The sequence below is a fragment of the Colobus angolensis genome, unplaced genomic scaffold, assembly GCF_000951035.1.
Source record: "Colobus angolensis palliatus isolate OR3802 unplaced genomic scaffold, Cang.pa_1.0 Scaffold128, whole genome shotgun sequence".
Classification (NCBI taxonomy): Eukaryota; Metazoa; Chordata; class Mammalia; order Primates; family Cercopithecidae; genus Colobus; species Colobus angolensis.
Window position 1 is genome coordinate 2,688,092 of NW_012114030.1, and position 16,645 is coordinate 2,704,736.

The 16,645-nt window shown below is 52.4% G+C and overlaps 1 protein-coding gene across 1 annotated transcript in view; it reads right to left on the bottom strand.

Annotated features, from left to right (window-relative positions):
* Nucleotides 1–1,824: 1,824 nt before the first annotated feature.
* The window catches only part of LOC105505726 (zinc finger protein 764), a 19,526-nt gene continuing 4,705 nt past the window's right edge, over nucleotides 1,825–16,645 (bottom strand). The window contains exons 4-7 of the mRNA XM_011933654.1: nucleotides 9,619–9,854; nucleotides 6,067–6,267; nucleotides 5,813–5,926; nucleotides 1,825–4,160 (exon numbers count right to left, since the gene is read on the bottom strand). Coding sequence (XP_011789044.1) covers nucleotides 3,247–4,160; nucleotides 5,813–5,926; nucleotides 6,067–6,267; nucleotides 9,619–9,854 — 1,465 coding nt within the window. The 3' untranslated portion in view covers nucleotides 1,825–3,246. The remainder of the gene's footprint in view (nucleotides 4,161–5,812; nucleotides 5,927–6,066; nucleotides 6,268–9,618; nucleotides 9,855–16,645) is intronic.

Sequence of the window (16,645 nt, forward strand, 5' to 3'; positions counted from 1 at the left end):
CCATGAGACTGTGCTGAGGGTTAGGGGAGGGAACTGGGTTGCACACGGGGGAATTAAAACCTGGTACAAAAGCCGGGCGCAGTGGCTCACACCTGTAATGCCAGTACTTTGGAAGGCTGAGGCAGGTGGATCACGTGAGGTCAGGAAATGGAGGCCAGCCTGACCAACATAGTGAAACCCCATCTCTACCAAAAATACAAAAAATAGCAGGGCGCGGTGGCCCATGCCTGTAATCCCAGCACTTTGGGAGGTCAAGGCAGGCAGATCACTTGGGGTCAGGAGTTCAAGACCAGCCTGGTCAACATGGTGAAACCCTGTCTCTACTAAAAATACAAAAATTAGTCGGGTGTGGTGGCACACGCCTGTAATCCCAGCTACTCGGGAGGCCAAGACAGGAGAATCACTTGAACCCAGGAGGCAGAAGTTGCAGTGAGCCGAGATCGTGCCACTGCACTCCAGCCTGGGCATAAAAATACAAAAATTAGTCGGGTGTGGTGGCACACGCCTGTAATCCCAGCTACTCGGGAGGCCAAGACAGGAGAATCACTTGAACCCAGGAGGCAGAAGTTGCAGTGAGCCGAGATCGTGCCACTGCACTCCAGCCTGGGCATCAGAGAGAGACTCCATCTCAAAAAAAAAAAAAACCAAAAAAAAAAACCTGGTACAAAGGTATCTCCTACTGCCAAGGTGCCTCTTCCGACCCCAATATGACCCTGTGATAAGGTGGCACACGAGTCAACCCACCCCAGAAAAGCTGAAGGAGAAAGAGATTTTGGTGGGGTCGGGTTGGAGATGAGGTTGGAATAAAGTCAGTTCATTACTTCACTTGACACCTGAACAGTGTCTTTTCTCCAAAACTTCTACCTCCTTCCAGGTTGATAAATCTGGTTTCTTCCTCCCTGGGTAGGCCAGACACGGGGCTGAGCTGGGTGACAGGCAAGGTGGCACAGGCCAGCAGAGATCACAGGCCCTTGCTCTCCTCGGGGAGATGTCCTGACCAGGAGCAGGGCAGCGGCTGCCCATGGCTAGACTCTGCCCACAAAGGAATTAGTGGTAGATGGATTCTCTGCAGAGCTTGGGGATACAAATGGGTAGTCGCCCCTGGTTACAAACCTAACACCAGGTGTTCCTGGTCTACCCACCCCTGCCCATGATGGTACAGAGGAAAAATGCAAGGTCTGTGTGCCTTGGCACTCTCCTCTTTACCTGGATTCTGAGTTGACCTGGTCTGTCACACGGCCGCTTTGTCAGAACTCATCTGGTACGTGGGCTTCACTGATGCTGGGCTAGTCTGACCTGGTTCAGGTCAGGGCTGGGTGTTATCACAGGGAGGGGCAGATGCCTGCAGAACCCAGGCTGAGACACCAGTGAAGGTCTCAACAGTGATGGGAAAAGTCAGCAGTCAACTAAGAGCCCTGGGGTCTCTGTGTGATCCTGGACAGGCTGCTTAACCCTCCTTGGCCTCAGTGTCCCCAACTGTAAAAGCCTGGGAAAGTGAAGATCTCTTCCAGTGCAAAACTGTGATGAGGCCTTCCTGGCAGGGTCTAGGAGGGCTAAGAAGGCCTGAGGCATGTGGCCTGCTCAGGGAGGCCCAAGGAAGACTGGAGGGAGCTCTCAAAACCTTCCCATTCAAAAACAGGAACTGCCTTTTGGCTGATGGCGGTCACACCCCTTGGTGTGGGATGAAAGGCAGTCCTGACTGCCTCTTCCTGACCAGGCGGTCCTCTTCAACCAAGGGGCTTCTCTCAGCACTTATGAAGGCGCAATGAGTCAATAGAGGAGACAGTATTTTGTAGACCATAAAATGCAATACAAGCAAAGATCTAAAATAAAGCCGACTTTGCTTTCTCTCCGGCCATCCTTTCTCTCCAACTCCAGAAAACCTGAGTGCTACAGACCACTGTTTGCAAACTCAAATGACCTTAGGAGCTCAGCAAGTCATATAAATGAGCGGGAAATGCCAGATGGAAAGGACTGTTTGGACAGAGACACGGGTCTAAGAAATACTTTCCTTTCTTCTTCGTTGTACTTTAAGATAAACACCAAAAACACTAAAAGCAAGCCATGATGAATGGCACGTGGTGCTTGGTCAGGAGCCCATGGGAGTGGTGGGGATGGGTGGCCGGGCCACGGTGAATATTGAGTTCTGGCTCAGCTCCCAACAACTGTGGTTTTGTGGGAGCCTAGGTGGAGTTGCCAAATCTTTGGATTTTTCAAAAGACGCCAGAAAACCTGTATTTGGGTGCAAAATATCCTTTTCAATCTTCACTACTAACTCATATCACTTAAAAACACTGCCTGGGCTCAAATCAATAAATATGACAACTGCAGGCCAGATCCAGTAGAGTCACAGGATTTTAACTTGGGCAGTAAAAAGACAGTGGAGGCGGTGAGTGCCTGTAGTCCCAGCTACTTGGGAAGCTGAGGCAGAATTGCTTGAACTCTGGAGGCGGAGGTTTCAGTGAGCTGAGATCGCGCTACTGCACTCCAGCCTGGGCAACAAGAGCAAAACCCCATCACACACACACACAAAAAGACAATGGAAGCCAGGCATGGTGGTGGCTCACGTCTGTAATCCCAGCAGTTCGGGAGCCTGAGATGGCAGGATCGCTTCAGCCAAGGAGTTTGAGACCAGCCTGGACAACAGTGAGAACCTCATCTCTACCTAAAATTTAAAACTTAGCTGGGCGTAGTGTTGCCCGCCTGTAGTCTCCGATATTTGGAAGGCTAAGGGGAGAGGATTCCTTGAGCACAGCAGGTTGAGGCTACAGTTAGCCCTGTTCACACCACTGCACTCCAGCCTGGGTGACAGGCCAGGAAGCTGTCTCAAAAATAAATAAATAAATAAATAAATAAATAAATAGACAATGAGTATTGTGTTCTGGGTCACAAGAATAAAAAATAATTTAAAAAAAATTTTTAAAAACAATGGGTAAAACAAGATTCTCCTCTACCTCAGTGCTTTTAGCACCTCTGGGCTGAGAAACACCTTTTGGTTCCCCTTATGTAGGTCTGGGGGTTCTCACCTCAGCTCTGCCTCAGTAAAGGGGGCCCTCGAGACCCCTGGGCAGCTGAGAGCAAGGTGCTGGCAGAGGAGGCTGCTGAGGGTCCAAGATCAGACTGTCCGCACCCCAGGGCCAGGCCTTGTCCTAGATTCTGGGACCTCCCTGCAGGCAGCCGCAGAGGTTCAGGCCCCTGAGCCCATCTCGGGCCTCTGTAATGTCTAGATAGTCACTTTTAAGGCCGTCACCCACACTCCTGGAATATTTCCGGGTACAGCTGGAAGCCCACGGGCGGTTCCAGATCTCCACGGCCAGGGGTCAGGGTTACAGACAGACCCCCGGTGACCCGGCCCCTGTGGCCCCTGGCCCCGGGCCTATGGACCCACTGGTGCTTGGCCACGGCTGATTTCTGGCCGAAGCGGCGGCCACACTGCGGGCAGGGGTAGGGCTTCTCGCCGCTGTGGGTGCGCCTGTGGGCTGCCATCTCTGAGCTCTGCCGGAAGCAGCGCCCGCAGTCCGGGCACCTGTAGGGCTTCTCGCCGGTGTGGGTGCGCACGTGGCGCCGTAGGTCCGAGGGGTAGGCGAAGGCGCGGCCGCAGTCCGGGCAGGGGAAGGGGGTCTCGCCGCTGTGCACACGCCGGTGCTGGTAGAGGGCAGAGCTCTGGCTGAAGCAGCGGCCACAGTCGGCGCAGCCATAGGGCTTCTCACCGGTGTGGACGCGCAGGTGCGAAGTCAGTGCCGAGCGCTGCGTGAAGGCCCGGCCACACTCGGGACAGCGGTGCGGCCGCTCCCCGCGATGGATGGCCCGGTGTTTGCTCAGGGAGGAAGCGTGGCCAAAACCCTTGCCGCAGTCAGTGCAGTGGAAGGGCTTCTCGCCAGTGTGGCTGTAGACGTGCTCCACCAGTGTGGAGCGCCAGGCGAAGCTCTTCCCACACACGTAGCAGCCGTGACGCTGGTCCGCTCGGGGGACAGGGGGGTGGGCACAGAGCGAGGGGCGTCCTCGGTGCGGTGCCTTGGACGGCTGCTCCCAACCATAAGGGGGCCCGGCCAAGGGGGCTTGGGGAGCCTTCAGCCCAGGAGACCCGGTGGCCACAGGAACAGGCTTCTCCAGGGCTCCCGTCCCTTCCCTTTGTCTTTCCTCTTCCTTGTTTCTGGAATCTGCTGGGAGATAAAGACGGGACAGTTCAGGCTCGGCTCATCCTGGTCCTTGAATCCCACAGCCCGCATGGGCAGGGACAGGTCTGCTGGACCCCCGGCTGCCCCTGGGAGATGGAGGAGTGACACCTGTTCCTCGGCTGCTGAGCCAGACAGAGCCGGGAGGGAGGGAAGGAACAGTCCACTCCGCCTCGGGGCTGGGGAAATGTCACTGCGGGGGAAGGGCAGACATGACATGAACATCTGGGCCTGATCCAGAAGGAGGAGCGGACACCTGAGGATGTTCCAGGCATCAGGAACAGCACCAAGAAAGGCAGAACCAGGCGGGCATGGCCAATTTCAGTGGGGCTGGACACTCCGCAAAGGCTGAGGGCAAGAAATGAAGGAAAAAAAGGGGGGCAGGAAGGGAGAGAGGAACCAGCCTGCAGGTGAACAGCAGGGGTGGGTCCTGAGGTGGAGGTAGAGTCAACAGACTTTAAGAGACTGGGCGTGGGGGCTCAAGGCGGTAATCCCAGCGCTTTCGAAGGCAGAGAAGGAGCATCAGTCTAGGATTTCAGGACCAGCCTGGGCAACACACCAAGACCCAAGACCCCCTCTCTAAAATATATTAGGTAACAATTTTAAAAAATTAGGCCAGGCGCAGTGGGTCACTTTGGGAGTCCGAGGCAGGTGGACCGCTTGACCCCAGTAGTTCTAGACCAGCCTAGGTGACATAGTGAAACCCTGTCTCTACTAAAAAGACAAAAAATTGGCCGGGCGCCATGGCTCATGCCTGTAATCCCAGCACTTTAGGAGGCCGAGACGGACGGATCACAAGGTCAGGAGATCAAAACCAGCCTGGCTAACATGGTGAAACCCCGTCTCTACTAAAAATACAAAAACAAAATTAGCCGGCCGTGGTGGCGGGTGCCTATAGTCCCAGCTACTCGGGAGGCTGAGGCTGGAGAATGGCGTGAACCCAGGAGGCGGAGCTTGCAGTGAGCCGATATCGCACCACAGCACTCCAGTCTGGGCGACAGAGCAAGACTCCGTCTCAAAATAAATAAATAAATAAATAAAATAAAAATAAAAAATTACCGAGGCGTGGTGGTGGGCGCCTGTAATCCCAGCTACTTAGGAGGCTGAGGCAGAAGAATTACTTGAAACTGGGAGGGGGAGGTTGCAGTGCGCTCAGATGGCGCCACTGCACTCCAGCCTGGGCAACGGAACAAAACTTTGTCTTTAAAAAAAAAAAAAAAAGTTACCCAGGCTTCGTAGCGAGCACCTGTACAGTCAGCTGCTCTGGAGGCCCAGGCAGGAGGACTGCTTGAGCCTGGGAGTTCCAGGCTACAGTGAGCTATGATGCTGCCATTACACTCAGCCTAGGCAACAGAGCGAGACCCTGTCTCTAAAACAAAAACACCAAAAAAAGCCCCAAGAGTGTAGTCACCACGCAGAGGTGAGGACTCAGGGGCGGGTTATGGCAGGGCCAGAACCCCATCACTGCTCCTTTCTAGGCTGCATCCGGGAGCCAGGCAGGGGCTCAGCCTCGTGGTCGCAGTTGAGAACACAGTTCAGAGAGGAAATTGCTAAGCAGGTAGCTGGAGGTGGCAGAGGATAGCAGGATGAGACAGGAACAGAGAAGTCGCCATGGGACCTAGCACCCGATACTCCACCTGAGTCTGTTTCTGTCGGACACTTCGTCACCTCCGGATCCCGGGCAGCCGGGCCCCACAGTTCGGCCTCCTCCTCCACCCAGGAGATGAGAGCTGGCTTGTTGCCTCCGATTCCTAGGGGAGAAGAATGCAAACCTCACACTGCGGGGAGGCCGCCTGCCCGGCCCCAGGGCCCCCAACTCCACGCGCAGCTCCCAGAGGCGCGGCAGGGCCTGTGGGGGCGCAGGGCCCAGGTGAGCAGGTGGGGCTCTCACCGAGCGCGCTCAGGTGGCCGTAGGTCTCCCGCATCACGTCCCGGTACAGGGCCCTCTGCGCGGGTCGCAAGCAGCCCCACTCCTCTCGGCAGAAGTACACGGCCACGTCCGCGAAGCTCACAACCCCGGGCTCCCTCCACTCGGGTCCGGCCCCGTTTGGGTCCGGGGGAGGGAGCGGGGCCAGAGGCAGCGCCATGGTGACTGTCAACCCCGACTACGGATCGGCTGCCTCCCCTTGGCCTGGCCTGGGCCTGCGGAACCTCCTGCGTCCGAGAAATCCTACCCGGCCAGGCCCAAGGGAAGGAGGAAGGTCACTAGGGCCCCCGAGGGCGCACTAGAGAGCATGGAAACTAACGGTGCCGATGGCAGCGGGTGTATAATCAGAAATGGAATATGCCCGCATAAAAAATGGCGGCGGTGCGAGTACTCGACCTTTGCCCCTACGCAATCGTGCCCAAGACAACGCCCCCGGTATCTCCAGGCCACGTTCTCTCGTACCCTCATCCAAAATGGCCGCGGTAACTACAGGGGCCGGCCTTGAAAACTAGCGGCGTTTGTTTAGTCCCCGGCCCAGCGAGGCAGTGCAGCAGAGAGCTCCGCCCCGGTCTGCAAGAACAAGAAAGCGCCTCCTGGGAGGGAGCTGGCCTCTCGGCCTTACTGAACTCAGGCATTAGTTTTCGTCTCTGGACCGTTTTATAATTGGTCTCTAGCTCATCACTCTCTCGTTTTGTCCTTGTTATCTCAGAAACAGGGCGACAGCAGTCTCTTCCTAATGTTGAGTGTAAAAACCAATGGAGTGGGCGTGGCGCAGTGGCTCACGCTTGTAATCAGCAGTTTGGGAGGCCGAGGCCAGAGGAACTGAGGTCAGGAGTTCGAGACCAGTATCACCAACATGGTGAAACCCCGTCTCCACTAAATAATCCAAGTTACTGGGGAGGCTGAGGCAGGAGAATCGCTTGAAGGTGGAAGGCAGAGTTTGCAGTGGGCCAAGATTGCGCCACGGCACTCCAGCCTGGGTGACAGAGCGAAACTCCGACTCAAAAATAAAAAAGAAACAAACAAAAAGGAGTGGATACAGGAGAACCTCGTCTCTTGTAGGCTTCTTGGAGCCTGAAATTCTGGAATCTTCCTGATGGCAGAGGCAGTGGGGAGAGTAGGGTAAGGTTGAGAAAATCAGAGGGTCCTCTCTTCTAGGAGCTTCTCCCATTTACTGTGCAGGACGTCTCCCAATCGCCGGTCTCCCTTTAGCTGCAGCAGGGCTGTCAGCTCCCCTCACATCCTGCCCCTGGGCGGGTGGCCCAAGGCTCCTCTGCTCAAACCCAACTCATCCCTTTCTTGCCCCAAACTGCTTCCCCTGGGGTCTTTAATCTCAGTAAATGTTGCCAACTCTTCCCCCAGACCTCCCTCTCACTTCCTGATGACCTATTCTGTGCTCCATTTGACTTCATACATGTCCTGTTGTAGCAGGAGGAGCTGCAGACAAAACCCCTCAGACACTAAGTTAAAGAAGGAAGGGCTTTATTCGGCCGGGAGCATCAGCAAGACTCACATCTCAAAAACCAAGTTCCCCGAGTGAGCAATTCCTGTCCCTTTTAAGGGCTCACAACTCAAAGGGGGATCAGGGAACCAAGAAATGTAGCAGGATGAGCTGCAGACAAAACCCCTCAGACACTAAGTTAAAGAAGGAAGGGCTTTATTTGGCCGGGAGCATCAGCAAGACTCAAGTATCAAAAACCAAGCTCCCCGAGTGAGCAATTCCTGTCCCTTTTAAGGGCTCACAACTCTAAGGGGGTCCCCGTGAGAAGGTCATGATCAATTGAGCAAGCAGTGGGTACGTAACTGGGGGCTGCATGCACCAGTAATTAGAATGGAACAGAACAGGACAGGGATTTTCACAGTGCTTTTCTATACAATGTCTGTAATCTATAGATAACATAACTCATTAGGTCAGGGGTCAATCTTTAACTACCTAAGCCCAGGGTGTGGCGCTGGGCTGTCTGCTTGTGGATTTCATTTCTGCCTTTTAGTTTTTACTTCCTCTTTCTTTGGAGGCAGAAATTGGGCATAAGAGAGTATGAGGGGTGGTCTCCTCCCTTACTGTGTATGGGAGTAAGAGTCGCCTCCACCTGCCTTTTAGCTCTTAGTGGGCTCTTTAGTTGAATCTAGGCCCCGATTGAGAATCCCTTGTAATCCTAGCTACTGGGAGGCAAAGGCAGGAGGATCCCTTGAGCCCAGGAGTATGAGATCAGCCTGGGCAAGTTAGTGAAACCCTATCTTCAAAAAAAAATAAATAAATAAAAAATAAAGTAAAATAAGAAAAAAATGAATTGACAGTGGACAAACGAGAAAATTATACAAATTTTATTAGTTTTACATGTACATGGGGATCTTCACAAGAGAGGGAAGTCAGAAAAAGTGCCCAAAGCCAGGTGCTTTTATATTTCTTAGACAACAATAAAATTTAAGCGGGCAGATGTGGTGGCTCATGCCTGTAATCCCATCACTTTGGGAGGCTGAGGTGGGTGGATCACTTGAGGTCAGGAAACCCCGTGCTTACTAATAATAATTTTAAAAAGGTTAGCTGGTGGGAGGTGGTGGTGGGTGCCTGTAATCCCAGCTACTCGGGAGGCTGAGGCAGGAGACTCACTTGAACCTGGGAGGCAGAGGTGTCAGTAAGTGGAGATCACGCCACTACACTCCAGCCTGGGTGGGAGAGAGACTTCGTTTGAAACAAAAGAAAAGAGAGCCAGCCCGGTGGCTCACACCTGTAATGCCAGCACTTTGGGAGGCCGAGGTGGCCGGATCACGAGTGGTCAAGAGATCGAGACCATCCTGGTCAACATGGTGAAACCCCATCTCTACTGAAAATACAAAAATTAGCCAGGCGTGGTGGCACGTACCTGTAGTCCCACCTACTTAGGACGCTGAGGTAGGAGAATAGCCTGAACCCGGCAGGCAGAGGTTGTAGTGAACTGAGATCCTGCCACTGCACTCCGGCCTGGACTACAGAGCGAGACTCCGTCTCAAAAGAAAGAAGAAATAAAAGGAAAAAATAAATGACAGGACAAAGAAAATTTGGTTAGGGCAGTGAGTAGCTAGAATATGTATGGGGGGGGTGTCAAGTAGGTGCGACATACAGATTACTTTGTTACATATGTTTATTCTGGTCCCTTGTGGCCTCTGAGGGCTGTTTTCTTGCCCTGGTACAGAAGGATACTCCCCCAGAGTAAGGTTTCTGGCATGCTGCATGCAGAAGAAACAGGTCGGATTGCTCCTTCTGAAACTACAATTTCTCTGTTTTTAACTCAGAATATATCAGTATACCAGGCTGTGAACGTTTTACAGGAGGTCCGGGGGAAAGCCCTGTGGAGGAGTCTGGAGGGATGGTGATCTGGAGGGGATCTCAAAAAACGGGTTAACCTGCCGCATAAGTGAGGAGAGCTACTTCTTTCCCTTTTCGGGGATCCGGGTGGGGCGGTCGCCGCTGAGCGCATCTAGGTGGCCGCAGGTCGCGGCATCGCGTCCTGGATCAGGACGCAAACATCCCTATACCGCAGACACCGCCACTGCGCCAGGAAGAGGCAGTCGGCCCTTTTCCGCAGAGCTCTCGGCCAGCGGACTCTTTCCCAGTCTCCGTCCCTTCCGCCTTCCCAGGTTCATTGGCTGGGAGCCATGAGCGCGGCCAGTGGCTCGGCGGCTGCTGGAGGGACACTGGGGATTTGCCCTGGGAGTGGGGTGCAGGGGGCTCCACGGACGCCTCGACGACCGGAAGTAGCTTCGGGTGGGGCCTAGAGAGGACGGCGAGCAACTCCGTGGTTCCGGAGTCCAGAAAAATGAAGGCACTCTTAGAAGAGATGGCTGGCGATAGTCCAGCTTCTCTTCATTTTAGAGAAAGGCATTGAACAGTGTTGCTGACCTGGTTTGTTCCTGCTGGAAACGTCTCTTGCTGTTCCTCTCAGGAAGCCTTGGCAGCGCCTCTTGCCGTAGTTAAAATGGGTGCAGCCACTTCGACCTGGGCTCAGGCAGTTGTCAACAAGGGCTGCAGGGGAGGGGAAACCGGTCCAAGATTCTCAACCAAGGGCCTGACGTCCCCTTCGCAGTCCTTTAGAGGAGGCCCTTCGAGGAGGCCCACTCAGTGACCCAGTCTTTATTTTATTATTGTGTTTTATTTATTATATTTTTAATTTTTTCTATTACATTCCACTCTACACTCTCTCGCTCTCTTTTTTTCTTTTTTTTTGAGACAGAGTTTAGCTCTTGTTGTCCAGGCTGGAGTGCAATGGCGCGATCTTGACTCACTGCAACCTCCGCCTCCCGGGTTCAAGCGATTCTCCTGCCTCAGCCTCTTGAGTAGCTGGGAATACGGCGCCTGCCGCCATGCCCGGCTAATTTTTTCTATGTTTAGTAGAGACAGGGTTTCACCATGTTGGCGAAGCTGGTCTCGAGCCCTTGACCTCAGGAGATCCACCTGCTTGGGCCTCCCAGAGTGCTGGGATTACGGGCATAAGCCACTGCACCTGGCCTCTACTCTCTACTCTTGAGAGGGAGTCTCGCTGTTGTCCCCAGGCCAGAGTGCAATGGCGTGATCTCAGCTCACTGACCCCAGAAGCCAGGCTGGAATGCCTCAAATTATTGAAGGCAAAACCTCATCAACTAGAGAGGTGGGATTTTAGGCTAGGTTACTACACTGCCATATAAATGTAAAGAGGATAAATATACACTTTTTGAGAGGCCGAGGCAGGCAGATAACTTGAGGTCAGGAGTTCAAGACCAGCCTGACCAACATGATGAAACCCTGTCTCTACTAAAAATACAAAAATTAGATGGGCATGGTGGCATGTGTCTGTAGTACCAGCTATTCAGGACACTGAGGCAAGAGAATCGCTTGACCCTGGGAGGCAGAGGTTGCAGTGAGCGGAGATTGCACACTGCACTCCAGCCTGGGCTACAGAGTGAGACTCCATCTCAAAAAACAATAATAATAAATAAGGCCAGGCACGGTGGGTCACGCCTGTAATCCCAGCACTTTGGGAGGCCGAGGCCAGTGGATCACCTGAGATTGGGAGTTTGAGACCAGCCTGAGGAATATGATGAAACTCCGTGTATACGAAAAATTTTTTTTGGACACTGTGGCATGCACCTGTTATCCCAGCCACTCAGGAGGCTGAGACAGGAGAATTGCTTGAAGCTGGGAGGCGGAGGTTGCAGTGAGCCAAGATCGTGCCATTGCACTTCAGCCTGGGCAACAAGAGTGAAACTCAGTCTCTAAATAAATAAATACATAAATAAATAAATGTAAAGAAGAAAAATATAAATGACAGACGATGGTAAGTACTAAACATAAGTAAGAAAGTTGTTTAAAGGTCATGTAATGGGAGGTCGTTCAGGTATCTAGGAAGTGTGTGAAATTGCCCAGGATGGGTGACAGGCATTTCACAAATGGTTCCCTGTAGCATCTCTCACCGCTGTCCCCTCTTGCTCAGGCCCTTGCTGAGTTAGGCCGGGGGCCTCCTAGCTGCCCTGTGGGCCTCCAGCCTTTTGCCTTTGCCGTCCATCTGTCATTGCAGCCTGGTGTAGTGTAAACAGGAAGGGCAGTGCCTGGGAAATAGGAGATTTGGGTTCCAGGTCTACTTCTGCCACTGACTCAGCTTCATGATCTTAATTATGTCCCTCCTTGGGTCAGGTGCTGTGGCTAATGCCTGTAATCCCAGCACTTTGGGAGGCTGAGGCGGGTGGATCAAGGTCAGGAGTTCAAGACCAGCCTGGCTAACACTGCACTCTGGCTAACCGTGTGTTTCACCGTGTGTTAGCCATGAGTGCAGTGATGGGGTTTAATAGAAACCCCGTCTCTACTAAAAATACAAAAATTAGCTGGGCATGGTAGTGTGCGTCTGTAATGCCAGCTACTCTGAAGGCTGAGGCAGGATAATTGCTTAAATCTGGGAAGCAGAGGTTGCAGTGAGCCAAGATCACGCCACTGCACTCCAGCCTGGGTGACAGAGCAAGACTCTGTCTTGGAAAAAAAAAAATTATGTCCCCTCATCTCTCTGGCTTCAGCATTCTCAGAGTGTATTCTGCAGAACAGTATTCCCATGAAATGCTCTATGGGGAAAAAAAAGAGCAGCATTCTCCATTCCCCTTGACGGTCCCCTTTGGCAAATTTAAGGTTCAGGGCAGCCTTCAATAAAGAAATGTAGTCCGTCTGGCGCGGTAGCACATGTCTGTACCACATGTCTGTAGTCCTAGTGCTTTGGGAGACTGAGGCAGGAGGATTGCCTGAGCCCAGGTGTTTGAGGCTGCAGTGAGCTACGATCATGCCATTGCACTCCAGCCTGGGCGACAGTGAGACCCCATCTCTAAAACAATTTTTTCACATTTAAAAAATCTTTCCGGGCCAGACAGTGTCTGATGCCTATAATCCCAGCACTTTGGGAGGCCGAGGCAGGTGGATCATAAAGTCAGGAGATCGAGACCAGCCTGGCCTACGTGGTGAAACCTTGTCTCTACTAAAAATGCAAAAAATTAGCCAGGCATGGTGGCGAGCGCCTGTAATCCCAGCCACTCAGGAGGCTGAGGCAGGAGAATTGCTTGAACCCAGGAGGCAGAGGTTGCAGTGACCTGAGATGCCAACACTGTATTCCAGCCTAGGTGACAGAGTGAGACTCCTCTGTTTCAGAAAGAAAAAAAAATTGGATATGAAGGGCTGTGATGGTTCTACAACAGTACTATTACACATTTTGCCACTGAACTGTACTGTATACACTCAAAAATGGTCTAAAAGATAAATTTTTTTTTTGAGATGGAGTCTTACTCTGTCGCCCAGGCTGGAGTGCAGTGGCGCGATCTTAGCTCACTGCAAGCTCCGCCTCCTGGGTTCAAGCGATTCTCCTTCCTCAGCCTCCCAAGTAGCTGAGACTACAGGTGCCGGCCACCACACTCGGCTATTTTTTTTGTATTTTTAGTAGAGACGGGGTTTCACCGTGTGTTTGCCAGGGTAGTCTCGATCTCCTGACCTCGTGATCCACCCACCTCGGCCTCCCAAAGTGCTGGGATTACAGGTGTGAGCCACCGCGCTTGGCCAATAAATTTTATATTATGTACATTTGACCACAAAACAAAAACAAAGACAACCCAGTGATGTCCCAACATACTGAGAATCACGGAGCCGGGTGCAGTGGCTCACACCTGTAATCCCAGCACTTTGGGAGGCCGAGGCAGGAGGACTTCTTGAGCCCAGGAGTTTGAGACCAGCCTGGGCAACACAGTGAGACCCTGTCTGGAAAAAAAATTAGCTGAGTGTGGTGGTGTGCACCTGTGGTCCCAGCTACTTGGGAGGCTGAAGTGGGAGGATGACTTGAGCCTGGGAGATCAAGCCTGCAGTGAGCCATGATTGCACCATTGCACTCCAGCCCAGAAAACAGAGTGAGACCCTATCAGAAAGAAAGAAGATGTGGTGTGGGGTCAGGGGTTAGAAAGAGAAGAAAGTAAAGAAACTTAGCATCATGGGAAGCGAGAGCCTTGTGGAAGCTCCTCCCTCTCCCTAAGCCCATCTGTCAATCTTCTCCACTTGGTGTCTCTGCACAGCCACAGATGTCCTTTCTGCACCTTGAGGGAACTCATCCCTAGCTTGGAGCATCCCACTTGCTGTTTCCTCTCTTTGGAAACGTCTCTACCCCCTACTGTCCCCAACCCCAGTCCCAAGCCTCTGAACCCTGCCTTTCCCCACTCCCTGTCCCCTAACTCTGTTCCCTGTGGCTCTTTCTCAACATGGCGCAGCCTCAGCATCCATCCGTAGCAGGCTCTTTCTGCACGTCGCTGTTCGAGTTCCTTCATACGCCTTAGTATTTGCATTTGCAGTCCCTTGTTTCCTTCGTGTTCTGGTTTATCACCTGTCTCTCCCTCCCAGAAAGTAAGCTCCAAGAGGGTTCCTGTATCTGTCCCTTGCTGTGTTCTGGCATGGAGAATAACAGCTAGTGCATGGTAAATGCTTAGCAGCTATTTGTTAAATGCACCAATGAGAAAGAGAAATAGCAGACAGCACTTGCCCTGTGCCCAGCACCAGCGCTAGGGCTGCCCGGTGCATCTCTATGCTTGACACACTTTGCCTGGTTCTGCTCCTCCCTCACTGGCAGGGCCTCCTCTCTCCAGCTGTACCTTCTCCTTGGCCTCACTGCTCCCCAGAACGGATCACCCTTGGCCTTCACACCCTCTTACTCCTGATAGCCCCTTGGTGGGCACCAGAGCCCCCTGGCTCCGGCTCTCCATACTGGAACCTCTGGGTCTTACTGGCTCATATTGTCAATCACTGAGCTGCAGATTCTACGTCAGAAGGTTCTCATGAGTGTCTTTCTTCCTAATTCCGAGGTCACCACCTTGGTCCCAGCTCCTGATGACCCTCACTTAGGAAAAAATGCCCAACAGATCTCTAGTGTTTAGCTCTGTCCCCCAACCAGGTCACACCCACACTGCTTTGCAAAGATATTTTCTGATGGCACCTGGCAAACAGCACTGCACTTGCTCAAGAACTTTCTGTGGCTCCTCAGTGCTACAGAATGGATCTCAAGCTCCTCTGCTGGAATCTGTGGCCCTCCCATATTTGACCCCACTTCTCGGCTGCATCTGTCTCCCATTCTTTGTTTTTTTGTTTGGCTTTGTTTTGTTTTTGAGACAGAGTGTCTCACTCTGTTGCCCAGGCTGCAGTGCAGTGGCCCGATCTCAGCTCACTGCAACCTCCACCTCCCGGTTTCAAGTGGTTCTCCTGCCTCAGCCTCCCGAGTAGGTGGGATTACAGATGCCCACCACCATGCCAGATAATTTTTGTATTTTTAGTAGAGACAGGGTTTCACCATGTTGGCTGGGCTGGTCTTGAACTCCTGACCTCAAGTGATCCGCCCACCTCAACCTCCCAAAGTGTCTTTTATTCTATGAAGCAAGATTTCTTTGCTGTTTCCTCTGCTTGAAAATCTCCCCTAACACCAATTCGTAGGCTATGGGAAGCACAGCCATCTCCTCCTAGGAGCATTTCCTGGCATAGCATCAACCAGCCTGGGTGAGGTGGTGCCTCTGGACTTCCTCTGTCATAGCTCCAGTTACTCTCTTCCCACGTTGAACGTGGGCCCTGACACAGCTGTATTACTGGAGCCCAGCACAAAAACCCACAGAAGCCTGAAGAGGGTGTTTACTGAATGAATGAATGAATGAATGGGGTCAGCTTTCCTCATCTTGAAATTATCTTATTACCTAGCACAGTCCCTTCAACAGAAGGCAGTCAACACACAGTCACTAACTGCCAATTGTCCTTCTTTTTTTTCTGTTTGTTTTGAGACAGAGTCTCACTCTGTCGCCCACATTGGAGTACAGTGGCGCAATCAGGGGTCACTGCAGCCTCAGTCTCCCTGGTTCAAGTGATCCTCCCGCCATAGGCTCTCAAGTAGCTGAGACTACAGGCACACGCCACTACACCTGGCTGATTTTTGTTTTTGTAGAGATGGGAGCCTCACTATGTTGCCCAAACTGGTCTCAAATGCCTGAGCTCAAGAGATCCTGCCATCTCGGCCTCCCAAAATGTTGGTATTACAGGCGTGAGCCACCGCACCCAGCCTGACTGTGCCTTCTAAGTAAAAACTGGCCAGGCGAGGTGCCTCACACCTGTAATCCCAGCACTTTGGGAGGCCAAGGTGGGAGGATCGCTTGAGCGCAGGAGGTCAAGGCTATAGAGAGCCATGTTAACACCACTGCACTCCAGCCTGGGTGACAGAGTGATACTCTATCTCAAGAAAAGAAAAGGACAGAGAAAAGGAAAGGACAAGAAAAGGGGCACTTGCTGGGACTCTCAGTTTTCTGCTCACACTCCCCCGACCAGGCTGGGCTGGGACCCACATCCTAAGTTCCCAGCCCATTTTCTGTCGAGATCTGACTTCTCAGAGGAAGTGGTAGAGACATCTGGGCTCTGTTTTCATTTCCAGCCATGCTGCCATATGGCCGTGAAACCTTGAGAGTACCACGTCATCTCTCTGAGTCTCAGTTTACTTATCTGCAAATATGGTTATTGATATCCATGCCCTGGCTCCTTGGCAGGCCTCTTTACACTTTCTAAAGTGTAGACCATCCACAGTAATTCACTTTTTCAACAAATGTATATTGCACAATTACTATATCATACGTCTTGTTAAGATGTCAGCCTCCACGGTAACCCTTTGAGGTAGATATTATTCATCCTCATTTTACAGAGGAGGCACTGAGACTCAGGGAGGTCACGTGTCTTACCAGCTGTGCCTGGGGGAAGTTGCAGAGACTAGTTTTTGTTTTGTTTTGTTTTGTTTTTTTGAGACGGAGTCTCACTCAGCTGCCCAGGCTGGAGTGCAGTAGCGCAATCTCGGCTCACTGCAACCATCAACTCCCAGGTTCAAGCCATTCTCCCATCTCAGCCTCCTGAGTAGCTAGGATTACAGGCACCCACCATCATTCCCAGCTAATTTTTGTATTTTAGTAGAGATGGGGTTTCACCATGTTGGCCAGGCTGGTCTTGAACTCCTGACCTCAGGTGATCTGCCCACCTCGGCCTCCCAAAGTGCTAGGA